The sequence below is a fragment of the Pterocles gutturalis genome, unplaced genomic scaffold, assembly GCF_000699245.1.
Source record: "Pterocles gutturalis isolate BGI_N339 unplaced genomic scaffold, ASM69924v1 scaffold44319, whole genome shotgun sequence".
Classification (NCBI taxonomy): domain Eukaryota; kingdom Metazoa; phylum Chordata; class Aves; order Pterocliformes; family Pteroclidae; genus Pterocles; species Pterocles gutturalis.
Genome location: NW_010129732.1, coordinates 43517 through 63291, shown reverse-complemented (window position 1 = coordinate 63291; position 19775 = coordinate 43517). Strand labels below are relative to the sequence as shown.

General features: G+C 41.2%; 1 protein-coding gene across 1 annotated transcript in view; it reads right to left on the bottom strand.

Moving 5' to 3' along the window:
* Positions 1 to 619: 619 nt before the first annotated feature.
* LOC104466543 (protein TANC1-like) overlaps positions 620 to 19775 on the bottom strand; it is a gene marked incomplete at its 3' end in the record, with an annotated part of 34102 nt that continues 14946 nt past the window's right edge. Inside the window, exons 5-17 of the mRNA XM_010079988.1 lie at positions 18772 to 18893; positions 17622 to 17811; positions 13363 to 13617; positions 11056 to 11175; positions 9074 to 9355; positions 8051 to 8202; positions 6626 to 6857; positions 5220 to 5386; positions 4160 to 4767; positions 2920 to 3028; positions 2582 to 2704; positions 1448 to 1684; positions 620 to 805 (exon numbers count right to left, since the gene is read on the bottom strand). Coding sequence (XP_010078290.1) covers positions 620 to 805; positions 1448 to 1684; positions 2582 to 2704; positions 2920 to 3028; positions 4160 to 4767; positions 5220 to 5386; positions 6626 to 6857; positions 8051 to 8202; positions 9074 to 9355; positions 11056 to 11175; positions 13363 to 13617; positions 17622 to 17811; positions 18772 to 18893 — 2783 coding nt within the window. The remainder of the gene's footprint in view (positions 806 to 1447; positions 1685 to 2581; positions 2705 to 2919; positions 3029 to 4159; positions 4768 to 5219; positions 5387 to 6625; positions 6858 to 8050; positions 8203 to 9073; positions 9356 to 11055; positions 11176 to 13362; positions 13618 to 17621; positions 17812 to 18771; positions 18894 to 19775) is intronic.

The window sequence follows — 19775 nt, the reverse complement described above, 5'->3', positions numbered from 1 at the left end:
CCCTTCTTGAAGACTGGAGTGATATTCATATCAAGGTTAAGACTGATTTTCCCAATGAAGAGAAGACATACTTGTATTAGCTAAATATCTAAAGCGTTTTGAGTACTTGTGTTTACTTTTAGTGCTCCTTTTACTGTGATAATGACAAACAATTCTTTTATCACATAGATGCACAACCCCAAATTTCTGTCTGAAGTGACATGAAGCTGAAGGCGAAGTCTGCCACCTGACGTGTGCCTCAGGTTAAAAAGTTGAGCATGTGCAAGGATGTGCAATATACTATTTGTTATACTATGTAAAACGAAACCCCAGCCTGAAGTAGAAACATCCTAGGGTGGATCACCGATACCGAATACCATCATTACCACTAGAGATTTAGGTCAGCTTCCAAGAACAGTGAGAGAAAAGTAGACAGAAAATTACATATAAACAAATCCTGACGCAAATAATATTACTGGATAATTAACTTAAATTTAAAACGGCTGCAAAGAAGGTATTCTACTTTAAATATTGGAAGTGTCAATAGTTCTGCTTTCCAAACCTTTTAAAAATAGCTGCAAGCACTGCTGTCCAGTTCTGATCAATGCTCAGACTGGCAGTGTCTGAACTGTGAACCCACCTGAGCGTGTCCCATGCTGGACGCTGCTGTCAGCGCTTGCTGCAGCGCCTGGCTCTTTCTCAGGGTGTCCTGTTCTTGGGAAGGAGTTACCCAAACCACACCGAGCAGGTGTTCCAGGATCTCACAGTGCCCTCTCAGTGCACTGTGCACCAGCGCACACTGGCCCTTCTTGTCGACATAGTCAGCCTGCATGGAGAAAAAAAACACTCAAAGGTAAAACGTCTGGTGACAGGCGATGAGAGGAGAAGCTCCTGAGTGCTGCACAAGAGCAAATGTCACTCCTGGTGTTGAGAAGGGCAAGAAGGAAGATCTGGGGAATTAAAGGCCAAACAGCCGCACCGTAGCTGGTGGGAAGGAGATGCAGAAACTAGTCCTGGACATCATTGCCAAACACACAGAGGACAGCAAGGTGACTGGGAGCAGTCCGCATGGGCTTAGAGGGGAAATCACACTTAACCAACCTGACAGCCACCTACACGGAGGTGACAGGCTTGGCGGGTGCAGGGAGAGGTGTGGATGTTCTCTGCCTCGACTTTAGCAAGGCTTCCGACACTGTCTCCGTGACACTGCCACGGGCCAGCCGAGGAAGCACAGGTTATATGTGAGTGTGCAGCGAGATGACCCAACACTGGCTGAGCAGAAGGGCCCGGCGGGCTTTGGCCAGTGGCACATGGAAAACGCTTCATGGAGGTCTGCGCGGATGATCTGGACTCCCTGTCCCCAAGGCTATGTGTGTTAATTATATAATTACATAATCAACAGCCATTTTCTTGGGCCTTTGCACAACATTTTTGTGGCAAACATTGCAATCTTTGTACACCAGCTTACCTTTGCACCTTTCTTGCACAGCAGTGAAACTATGTTCATGTGGCCTGCAGCGGCGGCGTAGCTAAGTGCTGTCATCCCGTTCTCTGACGCGCCATCAATAGCAGCTCCGAATTCCAGTAAAAGAGTGACTACTTCTTCATGTCCGAGGTGCGACTGAACACACAGCACCGGAGCATTATTTAATACTTCAGTCCTGTAATTCACATTTGCTCCTGCCAAGATCAGCAGCCGACTCACCTAAAATTTAATTTAAACAAAACAAGTTTTTCCTCACATTTTGTCTGAATTTATTACGAGACTTGTAACATCTTTATTTATTCAGGTACTCATATATTACCCCTTGATTTTTATGCAGATTTAATTGGCAGAAATCGTCTTTATCACATATATAGCAATATGAAAGTTTTAAATCATCTGTTAGCAAATTATTATTTTATTACTGAACTGTGTACTCCTATCACAAGACCCACCTCTCCCCTGAAGCCCACTACCCTCCCACCCTAATTTCATCTGTGGGAACAGTGGGATTTCTGAAGGTGTGACGTGCTATTACTCTGCAGATTTATGTAGCTGCCTCCATTCACAGAGAACCAGATTGCACTAAAAGCAATCACAAAAGTCGTAAGAGCATGCGTGTGTGCGTGTGCACATGCACGCAGATCTCCAATCCAAAGACTGAGCAGCTGGCTAACACTGCAACATGTCAACTTGGATTTCTCTATCCATAATCCAGGGATTCAAATAATAGTGCAAAGTTCTGGCATTTTACATCCTTTCCCTCTCACAGTGTTTCCCATTTTATAACACCCTTGATACTTCACCATCCAAGAAAATACGGCTGAACTCTGCCCAGCAAATCGGTGGTACAACCCCTGAGAACACATCCACACACTTACTGTGCTGCAGAGCGCGGTTCCATCAGAACCAGGCTGAAACCCTTCTTTCCACCAGGACTATCAAGGAAAACTGAATTGGACTTTAACAGCAGCTTACAAAAGAACCTGAAGGCTTGTTACGAAGGAGTTCAGTTACAGATGCATGGCAGTGGCTTTTTTTCTTCACATTAATTTGAACATTCATCGACAGAGTCCCAGCAGCAGTGGCGGTAGCAGATGAGGCGCTGGTTGCACATACCTTCACGTTGGGTGTATAGATGTTTCTCAGAGAAGCAAGGGCTGCAGACAGTCCGTCAGCACTGTAACCAATCCACAGGGCTTGGAGATGACTAGAAGAGATCCCAGTCCTTTTACTGAGACCCTAACGGAAATGATAGAACAGGAAATCTCTCTATAGGATTGGAAATGCTATTTCTGTCTACATCTCACCAGTATAACGAGAAGTAACAATGTCTGTTAGCATTACCAAATATTTTGTATAAGCTTCTAACAAATTATCAAAGCAACTCAGAGGAGAATCTCTAAGATGCATCCGAATGAATAGATCATAAAACCTATTAAAGCTGCAAGCTTTACCTTAAAAATGTGAGCTTTAAGTATATGATGACCAAGTTCCATAGTTTGTTGGCGGTTTAACTTTCCCTCTTGTCGAGAAAACATGAAAGCCAGTAGAGCATGTCCATTCCTAGTAGAAAGGATTAAGAGAGAACGGTTTTTGTAACCGTACTTTCAGCAAATATCCTAACACATCTGTATGCCTGTCCTAACAGCTCAGCTTTGTCAGACTGCTGAAACATACCACTGCATCTCAACAACATCACTTCCATAACGAAATAACGCAAAGAGAAAAAAAGCAGATTTTGAAGTTGACACACACTCCTAATAATTCTCCACTGTCAGCCCACCAGAGGCACCGTGGACACCGGTTTGCCTCCTGCTCCCCTCTTGCCTTGTTCCATCCCATAGTCAGAAGCTGCAGGTGCTGCAGATAAAACCCCATCCTTTCAGAAGCAGAAGATTTGAATTATTTTGAAATTTGAGATAAAATGTGTAGTTAATAATTCTACATCTACATGAGTTGGTGGTCAGTGTTCTAGGAAACAGTGGAAATGGCAAAGCTCTGAGAAAACAAGGTTATCCCATACTACACATTAATAGACTATATCCTGTAACTGGACAATTACCTCTATGTAATTAGACTATTCATCTGGGGGGGGGGGACAAAGCTGTGTGGGGCTTCTCGCCCCACCTTCAGAAATTTCTGAACAGAGCTTTTCGAAAGTAGACGCTTATGAAAGAATATGAAAAAAATGGAAGATGCAGACTGCAAGAATGTGCAAGTACAATAACAGCTCATTGTCTGCAATTTAAATAATTCATGCTCTGAGTCAAAGAAGGTGAGATGGAACAAACTGAAACAATGTCATGAGGATGCAATTATAGAATGAATGATCTTAATATTTTTATATTTAAAAGAGACCAAATGATCTGTTCTTTCTGTTCCTGCACTCTAAATAGACAAGGTGTTGCTGCACGTAATTCTCTACAATTTTTCTGTATTAATAACAACATAATACTCTCATTTGCCCATGAAGGCAGCAAAGTCAAATGCAAATTTGGAAATTCTACAATTATGCATTGTAACCTCTGATCCTTCTGGTCAAGTCTACCTGTAAATATATAAAAGTTTTCATTTTGGAAAAAATTAGGCATGCTTGTGTCTTAACATTGCTCTCTCCTCTCACCACCTGTTCCAGCCAGTTCCATAAACCTAACTGCAGTTAGCTGAACATGATTGATTGCAGGTTTCATTTACCTTGGCTCGCATAAGAAGTCAGTATTCTCACCGTCTGCTCTCCAAACAAGCCACTCCCTGAAGGAAGGGTGGCAGAACATACGTGTCCTGTCACGTCTTTTTATCAGAAAGCACGAGAGGGCTTCCATCCTTTGGCTGAAGTCTTCCCATTGCTGCTCACCGTTTATCTGGCCTGCATTGATAGCCTGGAAAATCTGGTCATCCGTCATGGGATGCAGGGACGCCAGCGCCACATTCAGGATTGGCAGGGCTCGCTCAAAAGCAGAGTTTGTCATGAACTTCATATTGCAGTGCAGTAAGTACAGTTCTGAGAGAGACACGGGAACAACCTTGTAGCTGGCACTTTTGATTACTAAGTGACCTTTTTGGAAAAGATCCAGAGTGAGTTTCAAATAGAGATAAGATCCCAGGCTTCTCATGATCAGGTGGTTACTCACTTTCCCAATAATAGCTGCATCAGCTTTTCCATTTAAAGATATGTTGTTTACAATTTCCTGGCTGCTGTTAATTCTGTACTGAATGTAAGCATTCAAGTCATCATGAATTTCTTTGTTGTCTGGAAAATTGTCCAGGGATATTTTGATGAAGGGCAGTGAACTTACTACTTCCTATGAGGGGAAGAGGGGAAAAAAAAATAAAGAAGAAAAAAAATAAGTGAAAATCCAGAGCTAAATCCTAGCAGAAATACACTCCAACAAGTAAACATTGAAGGGAAAATCACTGTGGGCTTCTAATCGCTATTTTTTTGAAGCTTTCAACCATCCATTTGCCCCTTTCACTCTTGAAGGCCAAGGAAACACACTGTGATTGCACCACTTCTTGTGTTATCAACTCTACCAGCATACTGAAGAAAGTGATTCGAAACAGAAAAGGCCTCCTCCAATATCATACTTGTGCACTGTAGAGAAACATGCAACAACAAAGGAAGGAAGGAAAAAAATTCAAGAGACTTTACTTTGAATTCCTCTAAAACTAGTATTTTTCATAATAATGCAGCTGCACCAGTATAAAAGATCATTTAGTCTTTGAGGGTAAGAAAAAAGTTAAAAGGTGTTTTTACCTGGAAGTTAGTTCTTACAGTCACAATGAGCTTCAGCCAAGCGGGAAACTTACAAATTAAGGTTGCGATAAATGAAGAAAGTGTGTCACCATAATCAGGTTTATGAAATTCAGCATCATTTAAACCATCTATCAAAATTATGTAGTCCTCCTCAGGAATTTTTTGCTCTAAAATACGGAAATAAAAAAGGGAAGGATGAATAAAAACTCTCCTACTAAGTGACACATTTTTATCCCCAAAATTTCAACATAAAGAAATAAAAAATGTATCTTTATACACAGCAATGCATCTTATGGCATTTGAGCATTATTTAGGATTAAAAACATATCAGGAGACATAAAACAACACTGCCACACGATGCTAAAAAGCGGAAGCAATCACTTACAATAGTGTTTTCTACTGCACTATGAGTATGGATCTGTTTCACAACTGATGTAAAACGAGTTAAAAGACTAAACAAGGCTATTAAATGTAAGCGATAGCAGATGCATGGCTATGGGAAGAAAGCATATGTAGGTTGTTTAAGCTACTAGTTAACATTGTTTTTAATTACTAGTTGTTTACTTAAAACTTATCCTTTACTGGACCTACCAAACACAATTTACAATTTGCAGAAATCATAAAGGCATTGGTTTACGCTTTCGGTTCTGAGGAGAAAAGGTTATTCTGCAACAGCTTGTGGAACTACCAACATTCATTCTGAACACTTGGTAAGGATGAAAATCCCAGGCGTAAACATTAGATCTGCCAATAGATTTCACAGATATTTGTTGACAGTGAACACAATTCCAGAGCTGCAAACCAGTTCCCAAAGGAGTGGCACCTGCTCTGGTCACACTCAGGAAGATCTCCTCCCCTCCTCCCAGGTGTCAGGTACCTGCTCAGGCCAGCAGGCACCGGGAAGCTGCTGCAAAGGCAGAGCTTGATAGAGTTTTGTTTAAACACGAGAGTCATGTTGTTACATGCTTTCTTGGAACATTGCCATATCAACTTCAAAAGCTATCAAAAACCACATCCACTTTGCAGGTGTTTAGGCACAGGAAATCACAGAACAAAAAAGTGTGACAAGACTCAAAAGCATCTGAAAACAAAAGGCTTTAATGCAAATATGCCAGCCTTGGCTTCAAGCTACACAACTGTCCTTGAGCCTTCTGTCAACAAAATAAATGTAAAGTTTCCATGACCTCTAATAAGTTTCATGAAGTTTTATTTTAAAACACAAAACAACCATTCAAAACCTACCTATTGTTGTTACGAACAACTACCACAATTAAGAAATCCCTTTGTCCAGGAACGTTCTGATTTATCTATTTCTCTCAAAGCATTAAAAGACATATTCTTAGATTTTTTTTCCACTTTTTATGCAGTTTAGATTCGGTTTCCAAGTCACTTCCTGCTTAACCTACCTTTCCTGAGGTTTGCAAGTGGTTCCAACACTCCCCTTGTAAAAGCCGCTGCCGGATCCTGGACACAAGATCTCAGGCTCAGCATGCTCTGCAAGTGAGGCTCTCGTATTAGAAGATCTCGGTATGCTGTTAACTGACTTGAACGACACAGCAAAGCTGCAGTGCTGTGCACGAATTCTGGGACGAGACATGTGTATGTGTTGTCAGCTTGACAGTAGTGATACGCAACAACCTGGAGAATTAAAACAAAAACAGTGTTACCCTTTCAATCTTTAAGCTGGTTACTAGTTAGTCCAATTATGATAAAGTGTTACTGAGTTCTTCTTTCAACTAAGAAATATTTTTCAGTGTCAGAATAATTATCCAACTCCGTGACTGGTCTCAGTCTGTGTCAGGAAGGCAATCCATGCAAAGAGGAAAAGAAAGAAAAATGTCAGATTCTGGCAGGAAAAGAGAGTGATCTGAGTTCATGCCATTTGGATGCAGTGGGTAAACAGCTAACTAACTAAGTAGCACAAGAAAAATAACTTGACTAAACAAGCTGCTAGCTATAATTTAATAACATGGTGTCACACATGGAATGACCCAAGGACTGATTTGATCATCATCAGATAAAAGTAAGCGACAGACATCCTTCTACGGCAAACAGAGGACAACTGGCTTTTTGGGATTATTGCAAAGGTGTGTACTACTGAAAAACAGAACATAACACAGGCCATATTTCCTTGAAAAAAAATCAAACCCCAAAGAACACCTGGTGTTCACAGTAAATAAAACATTTACACTCCAGTGGCTTTCATCACGTTGTTTCCCAATAATGCACATCACCTCAGAGACTGCAACAACAGCCTCGCATCCTCCTCACAACTATTTGCATAAAATATACGATTCTGACGTTAATTATTTTTACTACTTAGGCAAAAAATAACACCTTTATCTTAATAATGTAATGCAAAAATAACTTTTAACTGCTTCAGATTCTCAGTGTATGGAAAATAGACTACGTTCAGACTCATCCGTTATTACAGAATATAGATGGATTATACACAGACCAAACATTCTATCTGCTTTTTTCACAGAATTTTGCTTTTGGAAGGTAACTGACCTTCTGCCTGTAGAGGACACACAGCCCCTTTTTCAAGTAACGGATCCCAACCTCTTCCCCCGACACAGATCAGATGTGACATTTTTTACATAACTCTTTCTAAGACCAAGCAGAATTCAAGTAATACCTTGACAGGCAGAAGCAGGTAGCTGGTTTCACCAGCTGGGACACATCCACATCTTTCAGACGTGTCCAAGGTCACTGCCCGTTCTCCCAGCCCTGCCCACTGGAGCACCCGGGCGGCTCTGCAGAGCAGACCATCTCCCCCAGGTCAGAGGTCTTCTAACATACTGGACATCCGTCAGTAAGTGGAAACTCACCTTTGAAGCAAGGCATCTCACAGGATCACCTGCTGGATTCTGGTATTCAGGGCCACCAGGACAGTTCAGGCTCTTCATTGTACTGGTACCACTTGCTGGGGGAGCAGACGGGGGTGACTGGCTTAAAGGAATCTCCTGACAGGAGTCACCACCTGTTTTTAAGAGACAATAAATACATAAAACACCAAATTTGCTGACAACAGATTGCTTTATAGGAAAACATCACAGAGTATCTTTACTGCTAGAGTAAAAACTAACAGTGAACAACAGTATCAATAGCAGCCTTCAACTAGTCTAATAAATGCAGGCACATACTTGCAACCTCACAATTTTAAAACAATTCAACTGGCTTTTAGACCAAAACTATAGAATTACTGAAAGCAAAACCGTACTGACAGGAAAAGCTTCCTTATGAAAATTATATCTGCGGTGATTCATTTGAACAATTACATCACTGAAATCTTGAGAAATAGAAACAACTTATCACTATTAACGTTGTTATTGTTATTTGAAGTGTCAGCAGGGGGAGCAGCAGTGAGGACAGTCACACCACCCTTCCAGCTAACGTGGGGAGTGGAGGGTCGGGTGTCAGAGTCCTGTGAATCCCAGCAGAAGACAGAACGCGTTTCTCCATAGCTTTTTTCTTGCCTCTGCTGAAACTCCACGGAAAACGCGTGGTGCTGGCAAGTGTGCAGCACGCAGCGGGGAGGAACATGTCACTGCTCTCTTGGCAAACAAACGGGAGAACAAGCAGCAGAGTTCAGAGCACAGAGCGCCTGACAGCAGAACAGATTCTACAGACTGTCTCCCTTTTACCTCTTCTGGACAGGCTGAGCCCACACTATATGACGGGGAAGGGATTTGTCAAAGCACACCATTTCAGTTTCTTTTCCTCCCCACAGGAAGCGAGTATTTGCCGAGGAGCTGATGAGGCCCAACCAGCTTAAGCCAGAAAAGCAAACAACATTCTGACTCTTATTATCAGTACAGTAACCCAAACAGTCACTCAGAAAAGGAACATACTTTTGGGGGATGAATTAGGGCTATTTGAAGCTATTTGCCTCATGCGACTTCCATGGCAGCTAAGTGCCACCAGCCGTGAAATAATTGCGGTCTTCCCAAATCCCACATTTCCAGTAATGACTGCTCCCCTGTTCTCTGCTGGATCAGTAGTCTTCAATTTCTCTTCAATGGCTTGAAACAGCCATTCTCTTCCAACAAACACCGAGTCTGTCGTTATGCTTGGAACTTCAAACAATAGTGGCTTCAGCAAAATGTCTTGAGGCTTGTAGGGGACAAAACGAGCTGAGAAGAGATGGCAAGGAGAAAAGTTTATCAGAAGAAACTTGACAGGCAATAAAACAGCACTGCTTCAGGAGATCATTTCATTCCGTGACCTGGTTAGTAAGCATTCATAATCAGACTTCTTAGAGCTTTCATCATGAAAACAATAAAAACTGATTTGCTCAGTTCAGGACACCTCCATAATTCCTACATGAATTTAATTCTGGAGGAGAGAACCTACAAGTGTTATTTGAGGATTTTTTTTTTTTTTTTAACAATTGAACTTAAGTTGCAGAATCCAAATGTTTTCATAAAAACGCGTTAGTAATTCTATAAATGGGGAAGTGCCAAACATTTTTCAGCTTACAGTGAACTACACTGCTGAGCACCTCAGTGTCAGGTCTTCAGAGCTGTAAAGACATTTTATTTCTAATTTTTTAAATAGTTATTGGCTGTGATGGATGCACTCAACTCCTTGACCAAACCAGCGTTAGTTGGTTCAGGCTCTGAAGGAGGCAAAGGGCTGAGCTGTCCCCAGTTCCAGCCTGCTCTCTGAAGCCCACCAAGGAGCAGAGCGACATCGTGAACATCCGGGTGTGTGAGCTTGGAACCACACATTAACACACCAACAGCAGGCGCCTTTTCCAGGACTCATTTATCAAGGAACAAAGAAAGCTGTGGGCACAAGGAGACTCGTGCATGCCTTTTCCACCGCCCGTGATTTGACTACGAGCCAACCACCTCATTCCACACAGACTGCAGCCTGAGCGCAGGGCGGTGACCTCCCTTTGGGATGGGATGTCCTTAGAGGTGCTCCTCGAGGCAGAGAGACCTGATACCAAGGGCAGATCTTTGGCAAGCGACCAATATGGCGCATAACTTTGTGTTACAGGCACTAAGATTTTACCTTGGCAACTTTGATCATGGCTTTGGTAGCTTTGATTTTTGTCTTGGTAGCTTTGAACCATTGTTAGAGCCTTTGCACAGTAAGTAAGAGAGTGGACCTTGCCATCAAACTTTTTAAGTTTCACTTTCACAACATCCTATTTCAGAAAACCACTTTTGCTGATACCTCTGACAGTGGTTCTTTTCAGCAGTCGAATCACCCATTTGTGACATTGGTAAATTAACAGAGCCTGCAGACGACTAAGTCAGTTAAGTGCAGAAGACAAAAAACTGCAGACATCACTTGCACTGAACATAAACCCGCTATTGTCAGACTCAGAGACCAGAAATATTGAAGTATATATTAGTCGTAAATAAGTCTAATGGTATTAAATCAGTTTTCTTCCAAAAACACAATTCTAATGACAGCCTCTTGAAGATTTTATATTCAGCATAGTATTTCTTCAGTTGCAGCACACTCTTAACTGAAAGTCTCATGATAAAATCTGACAGTCAAGAAAATAATCAGTACAGTTCCTGAACACTGTTACTACTTCACTTTGGAGGTTCATGTGATCTGCACTGCAGATAAACAATATCCCCACTTCTTATTAAAAGCCACACATTCAATTTCTAAACCACAGCATTATGCAGGAAAAAGTGCAAGCAAGCATCTTATTTTCAGAGATGTTGAGTGATTTGTCAGGAGCACTCTAAGCATCACTTTGTGGGATGGGGGTGTTTCCAAGGATCTCAGAACACCCGTGTTACAAAACTACTGAAGCACTGTGTGACTGAGCCGAGAGAGATGCAGATGTAAATGCGTATACCTTTACTCTCCTGCTGCACCCTTCCGCCAGCCGTGTTGTGCCAAGGTAAGCGAATTGAAGTGCGTAAAGGAGTATTTCTTTGTCCATCCAAATAACTCAGATCTTCCAGTTTGGTTGAACTTGTTGCTACAGTATTAAAGGATTTAAGCTTATTTTTTTCCTCATCATAAGTTACAAAGAACATTATTATTTATTACAGTTCTTTCCTAAACATACTACTTACAGATAAGGTTTTCTAGACAATGGCAGTGGTTGAAGTCATTCATGTTATAATATTTACAAAATGCTTTTCAATCAAGTTCACTAAAGATTTAGTTGGATTTTCCCCTTTCAGATAATCCTCACATCTGCCTTAACTTCCTCACACAGCAAAGGTGATTGGAGGTGTGATGACCTCCCAACCCATGTTCACCTAGGAAAAATTTCTTCAGTCACCCTTATCTGCAAGGATATTGCAGATCAATTATTTAATTCTCGCACATGTAGCACAAGTATCCTGTTCTTAAAGAGAAATATTTAGCACTGGCACTCAAAAGCCAGAAAACAGTAATTTACAGCTTAAAAGGCAGATTTCACATGAATCTGTAGCCAAAGTCTCTGCACTATCAGACACTAGAACACCTAAGATCAGGATACTACATTTCCTTTGACACGGACAGTTTGCGCAGCGCATTGACTTTTCGGCACTACAGAACAGCTCAGCTCACTCATTAGGTAAATTGCAGATAAATGAAGTGATTGTCAAGGCAGACTCAAAAATAGTTATAAAATTACAAATGCTAGAAACAATGTAAAATTGCGAGGGACATGCAGATTCACTGCAGTTGTTTGCTGCTGTCCTCTCCAGGACATTCACTTCTCAACAGGACAATTCTAATGAGCAAACACAGCAGAAAGCCAGCAAGCTTTGTCCTGGGATAACGGCAGTTTCACGAAGAACTGTGGTGCTCTCTCTCCCCTGGGAACCTGGGCAGCATTGTATTCACATCATAAGATGTTGCTGCAAAATAATCCTTCAACGGTAGAATTTTGAAACAATGTGCTAGTACCTTTCATGGTATCTTAAAACCTCCAGTTACCTTTATTAAGACTGCAGTGCGTATTTCAGTAGAACTGGGTTTTTTTAAAGCATCGGATTTTGGCTATTACTGACAAGTATTAAGTTCTTGGTAACATTTACTGAGCTGCATATCAGCATTTTTCTCTGTTGCAATTCCAATATTTTACAATTTGTTAGACTTTTCTGAAATAAACACATTATATACTTCCTTTGAAAATGAAATGGAGAATGTTTCTTTTTTTCCCCAGCTGAACCAACATGTTTGTGCCTTCACAATGAAAACACAGAACTAGTGCTCATACTACAATCTATAACCTTCCCAAATTTCAAGCCGTATTGTCAGAAGTTAAAGATTCTCACCAGAATTGCTAGCAGGTTCTTTGACAAAATTTTGCCATTGACAATTTCAAAAGTTGGTTTATTAGCAATATTCCCCTACGCATCTAATCATACTAAGAAAATTCCATGCATCAATTTTTGTTTCATCTTTTATACTAAAAATACTCTTTTACTGACAATATTTTCCAGCTGGAATGAAGTCTAATGTCCTTCCCTCTCCCCTCTAGGAATCACCAGCTCCCAAGCCCTCACCTCATTACTGAAGTGTTCTTCACTCTGCATTTACTGAGTTTTTTACCTTTGAATTTTCAGCTAGCTAAACGTACTGCCACATACACAGCACCCGTGCTTCTGAACACTATCTTGCAGGGTTATATTTCTGTAAATGAATTGCCCATTCCTGTTAGAATTTGATGGGCTCTACTAACAGATTTCAAGTCAGAAGTGCTTTTTCAGAGATTTGTCTATTTCACAACTCTTAGGAAAAGCAATGGTGTGGCAAGGTCACATCTGTATCTGTCACAACTGAGCAGACTCAGGTTTTCTGAACGCATGGCCCAACCAGAGGCAGAATTTCACACAGTTCTTTAAAAAATATATACGTCACTTGATCAACAGAGATCAAAGTACTATTTTGGTTTTACTCAGATTTCCAAATCTAGCAAATGCAAGCACACACAAAAGCAACAACCTCCAGGAGTTAGCTGACACCAGATGCAGAATTACTGATGGACTTATAAAGTGTTCCAAAAGTCCTGACCAACAACTCGGGTAGCGCTCATCTGCTCAGTTTAGAACCTAGGCGTTTTTCTTTTCGACCTACAAAAATACTTTCAAACCAACAACATCACAGAAAGACTCAACAGAAACATCCTATTGTTAAGAACATACTTTTTTCCTCCTCAGGACTTTACCTGCAACAGAGTTTGGACGAGGCATTATTAAAGAGCCAGAACTCTGTGTGTAAGAAACGGGACCCTCTCCCGTTGGTACTTTTGGTAAATTCTCAGCAGATCCAACGGCTTCCTCTTCTGCAACTGGTGAAAAATTATCTGTTCTTCGATCATGACCAATCCCTTGATGTTTTCCAGCTCTGAGACTCCCATCCTTGCTCCACTCCAAACTGGATCCACTACGATCATCATTTTCTGATGAACTCGTTATAGTTGCTGAAGAAGAGAGAAGAAAAACCAACTAGAGTACACATCAGAGGAAAAGGGTGCACTCGTGTTAATAGTTATCATTTTCATACTCAAATGGCATTTTGGGCCAGCAGACATTCAAGTATTGTCTTCATTGGTTAATTTGTTAAAGTTAAGCAATATTATTTATCTAAAAGAGCCGAACAACACAGCTTCTCAGACTGGGAAAGGCACCTGCAAAAGGAGGCAAGAAAATGAAGCAAGAAAGTTAAGAAGCGTGTGATGCTTAAATTCAAGAGCTCGTATTCTAAGAAATACCAATAATATGACATACATTTTCAAGGCAATAGGAGGAAAAGCTTTTCAGGCATTCCAGTACCCTCTGCACACAGCTTAGATTGTACTTCCATAAGACAAATTTATTTCTTTTTTTATGCTCATGTCAAAAAAATCTATGAAGTATGAAATATTTAAAACTATGATTACTCCTGGAGGGAAATGTAGCATCAGGCAACCTTGCTGCTCCAGATTTCCATCTGGAACGAGGGGCAGGGATCCAGAGCAGCTGACATTCTGGCCGGTGGCCCAGTCTTTCCTCCTACTTAGCTCCTTGCTGAAGATTAAAACCTGTCTCTGCTACGATTAAGTTACACTCAACAGAAGCAGAGAAAAATTCAGCTACAGCAGTAAAACATTAGAAAATTAAAATAAAACTGAACCATAACTGAAAAAAAGAGAGAAAGGGAGAAAAGGCAGATTTCTCATGAGATCCTGCTGGCCCAGAATAAGTTGAGGGAGCAGAAATACAATGGAAGCCCCCATAAGGACCATGCAAGAGCAAGCTGGATGAGCCCTGTCAAAGACATTAGAAAACATATACTTGCAAAACCTAATTTAAAATACACATTTACTACTAATAACAAATATGAATGCACAGACACATGTGTATTTAAAAAACAAAACCATGGGTCAATTTATCAGAGAGGTGCCTCCTATTTCCCTTCTTGGTTTCCCTTATAGATGCCAGGGGTGCTCCCATGGGTTGCCAAGGGACAAAGGGGAGTCAAATTCTACCTGAATTTGAGACATGAATGACAGCTCAGCAGAACTGCAGCAGATGATTTTCATACGGTCCCATGATCATGAAACACATACATTTGACTGAAGGAAATACACGGGAGTTCCCCCCAACCTTTGTACCTTTTCTGGGGTTTCTTCCCCCTGCTCTCACACTCACATGCTTCACAACTCCACCATCCTCTCTTCTCCCTGTATAACAAAGCACTTATTTTCATGCTTCTCCTATTTTTGAAACTCCTTTTCATTTAATCAGTAAACAATTTACATCACTGGGTTCAACAGCCTTTTCTTAACAATATCACTACTTACAAGGTTATACACTGGATGCTGTAGTTGTCATGCCAACCACACTGTTTCAAACAAACATGAAATCCAGCTCTGACCTCATTTCGAACATGGACATACTCATGGAGTATTGCAAGCTTGCAAAGCATGAGTGGTAGGTTTTCCGGAAGGAAAGCAGGAACCCACTCCACTCCAAAACCAGCAGCTGCTTCTATAGTCTTGGATGAACTATGCGTCACCAATACTGCAAATGTGTTTTTATTCCAGGACATCATACAGTATCAGCATAGGAACTGCAGACACAAGACATGCATCCATCCCTCCCCGGCTGCAGTACCGCACAGAAAAGCTCTGTACGGCTGAAAGTACAGAATTCACACAGAAACAGTATCCCTTTTCCGCTGCTCTATCACCTACCAGAGAAGCAAATTCGTGTGTTAGTAACGCCAATTTTTATATTCACATTGATGCTGCTGTCACTGGTACCAATGCTGCACGCAGAACAGCGTGCAGTCCTTAAACTCTTTTGCAAAGTCAACCAAGTTTTTCAGTGTGGGACCGCTTTAAACAAATGAACAAACACACCGGTTTAAATCTCCAAACAAGTCAGGATTTGGACTCCTCTTTTTACAGAAGCCTTCACAAAGGTCCCAGATTTTTAAGAAACATGCGTAAGCAGAAGTACCTAATAGTCAGCCTACACATGACTTACAGAGCTAGTAACAGCTTATGCACAGGGGCATTTACGGCAGTAGAAGCATCACTGTAACCATACCCACCTGGGAAACCTGCTCTGTTCTAATGGCACAACTCTCACAGATCCCTGTGTCATTCAGAGAACTGATTTAAGCTACTCTATTAATAAAGTAAAACTGCTAAAAACATTTTTAAAAGGGAAATGACTAAGGTATACTGACAGATAAATATTTTTTGCAGAAAGAAGCATTACTGTTTCTTCTGGTCATATATTGCTGTATTTTCATACCAATATACTCACTTGTACAATCATTTGTTTCATATTTGCATCAGTGTAATCAAAACAGGAAACCTTAAATTCTGATAAAACCTACAACTAGTGTCCTCTCAAGTCAGGCAATGAGTAAACTCTGTGAACCCAAGAGCAGCAATTCTGACACACCCTTTCCTTTACATCAAGATGTTAATGCTATCTCAAAACTAGATCTTACACAAATTGACCTGGACAACGACTTTTACCAATTGTCTATGGAACGAGTCCACCAAACAGTTTCTAAAACTGCAGTACTTACATGTTACGCAAATGAGTCTTTTGACCCATGAAGAAGATTTCTCTTAGGATAACTAATTAGCAAAAATAATACTAAGTTATAACTTATGGCTATTAATTACTTCACTTTTATTATAAAATGCAAGAACATATATAAAGTCAGAGTAAAGTGTTATCAACTGCATTATGAAAACAGGCACTATCACTACTCCTTGGCAAGTACTACAACAACGATCATCATGGTAGTATCCGTAATGGCAGGCAGAGACAACTTTCACTTGGAATTCCTTCTATAAAGAAAAGTTGTAAATAAAAAAGTACTAAGTTCAGAGTCAAAGACAATGACACATCTTAAGTTTACTTTGTCAAATCTAGGCATCTAGGATCTAGAATTGCTTCCCTTTTTCAGCCTCCCTAAATTTAGTCCCAGCAGCTAGACAATATAAAACTGAAAGCTCACTTTCATATATTTAGAAAGCATCCGGGTAGGGGACATTTTGTGCTTTGTTTTTGTTGGTAAGCTACACAGCTGTTACAGAATCAATTTTAAAAGGGATCATTTGGTTAAGGAGTCATCATTTTAAAATAAATTTTAAACAAGGCTAAATCAATAAAGAAGAATAAACCTTCCTACAGCGGTTTGTACTAACATGAAAAGCGTGCTTTTCACATCTTAGTCCAGCCTTCCAGCAGCCGCCTGGGTGCCCACAGGTACAGGCAGAGAGCAGTGCAGAGACCCCTTAGGGCAGGGAGCAGTAACAGGGATGACGGCACAAACGAGGCAGCAAGGAATTCTGAGCTTTTTTTTTAGTTCTGAAATATCCAGGTAGCTGGTAAGAGGAGCCATGGGACAGCCGATCTGTGACGGTAGCTGCCTCTCCAGAGATAACTGACCCTCCCATAGGTGATGCGTATACAGCCTCAGCTCAGTCATCTGCTCTTTCACGATGCCCCATGTTAGCTTAATTTCTATGCTAACTACTCAAAAGTTTGCACCATTTTAAACAGCTTCATTTAGGTTATTCTCAGAAGGGGTAGCATCCATTATTTTTTCCTCAGCTGGAAATGAAACCAGTTTCAAGCTACGCTGTGCTTCACCATTATGAAATGCACTGGAGAGATGGATATAATGGAAAAGGAAAAAGGCAGCAGAATAAGAAAGGGAGTGACACAGAGGAGATGAATGATTTTAAAGGAAAACAGGGAGAATTTAGAAGTGCACCAGGAAAACAGAAGAAGAGAAATGCACACCTAACAGCAGCAACCGTTATAGCCAAATAACATGGTTTCAGTCTTTCAGGCACAGAGGACTTGAAATCCATGCACAGCATAAAATCGAACACAATGACACGGAGCAGCTGCTCAGACTTGCAGTATTAAGAGGTTAATTTCTATCAGCTGCATTACTAATGATGCTCACCTATAATCCCACTGTCCTTGCTCTCCAGGGTGGAGCTCGGGCTGCTAATAGTTCCACAGGGACTGCCCTTGCTGGCGGCTGCTTTGCCCGCGCAGCTGTTGAGGGTCGAGCAGGGACTGTCCGTGCTGGGCGAGGTGGTGCTGCTGGTCAGGGTGGAACACGGGCTCACTCCTTGACTGGCTACTGCACACTGCAAGGGAAGAGAAGCGAGGTTACTGCACAGGAGGCAGTACACTGCTGTGTTGAAAATCAGAAACATCAACATGAAGCAGAATGAAAACAAAGCAAAGAGCCCAGTTTTCAACCAAAAACTTTAAGAAGCAGCAGCTTTATCTTGATTGGGAACCTTAATGACATACTTTCAGATTACTCTTAAAAAGTGACTTCCGAAGAAAAAAGGGAGTATCACACTTGAGTGGAAGAGATGCAGTGAGGCAGATTTATTCCCCATCAGACATTTTACTGGACACCACCCCCTTCCGCTCCTAGTATTTGTTCTTGGGGTTAAAAACACTAGAAGTGCAGTTTTATTCACATTTCACTGTCAATGAAACCCAAACTGATGCACAGAGATTTATCAGGCTTGGGACTAAAACTGGAGAGAGGAAGGGGAGGAAGGGAAGACTGGTAGTTACTGTGCAGTTTTGGTTACCAGACGAGCTCCATATGGATAGTAGCTGCTTGCTCCTCCCCAAATCCTCTACGCCCAAATGACAGAGACTGTCAAATGGAAGTGGCCTGAGGAAAAAACCACACACACATGCCCAAAAGCATGCTCCTCTTTTAACAAACCACTGACGTTTTCTGTTCTCATAAATCACTGAGAGTAGAAGGAAGAAAAAGTTCCTCCTAAACACTAAAATAAGGCAGAAAGAACTCTAGAAGCTATTCACATTCACAGTCATTTAGACTTAACTTCCAGAAACAGTGAGGAGTCTGTTCTTTCTTTTTTTTAAAGAATGCAACATCAACTCATAATTTCAAAACAAGCACTTGTTATAATTACTCTACGATGCTATTTACATATGTCTTTTAAAATGGTTCTGGTTTTGGTAAGTACCAAGTAACTACACCTAGCACATAGAGGAAATAACATTAGTCCTCTCAGAAACAGGATGAGTAGTAAATATATTATTTTCCATTCTCCTACCATGACTTCATTTTTCTCTTCTATATGAGCAGAAGTTGGGATCCCTTCTCCCAGTAAAAAACCCAATCTTGTCATCAGTTCTTGTGCTGCAGGAGAACAGCTTGAGTCTTTATCAGGCTTTGCTTTGGAGTGGGGGAAAAAAATTGGTGAAGATTAGAGTCTGGTATTTGGAAACCGTTACAAGAGGTAGAAAAATACAATCAAATGTAAACACCAGTTCTTCTGTCAGCAATACCTCTAACAGAGAAGCTAATGCCATTTAAACCTTTGGCCATAAGACTTTAAATTGTGGGTGAGTCTTGGATCCTCTGCATACCTACACAAATCGAGGTGAGAAAACCCCGTACCCCACCAGTCAAAGCAGAAATGGTTTAGTGCAACCAGCTCCTCCCTGGAGTGATGACCGACGTGATCACCCTCCTAACAACAGCATTGAGCTCAGTGCTATCAAAGCTCAGTGGCAGACCGCAATTCTTTTCCAGGAATCTTTTATAAAGTTTTCTGCGACATTAAAACCAGGCAAAGTAGAGGTTAATGATACAGATGTCCTGTAACCTCACAGGCAGCACTACAGCAAATACCATACATTTTTGTTGTGCTTGCTATGCAAAGGATGTGACACCAGTACTAAATGTCACAGCTTTTCTGGTTGCAAAAATATTCCATTTTATCTGTACGGTGCTTTAAAAATGTCTTCTGGTGTCCAACAGACACAATGAGACAGTTCAAAACCAGGCAACCTCCAACAAAGCCAGCCAATCTCGGATCTGCCTGAGGAAACACCCATTGCTGAAGTAACACCACAAACTGGCACATCTCCTGCCATCTCCCTGCTTTGGCGCCAGCAGTTGGGCATCACCTACCAACCTGTAGTACTCTTCCCCAGCAGAAACATTTATACAGGATTTATTTCTTTTGTCCATTAAAAAAAGAACAATCTGCAGGCCTGTCCCATCCTCAGGTACAGAGTCACGTAACGAAGGAGCATCACCTAACCACTCTGA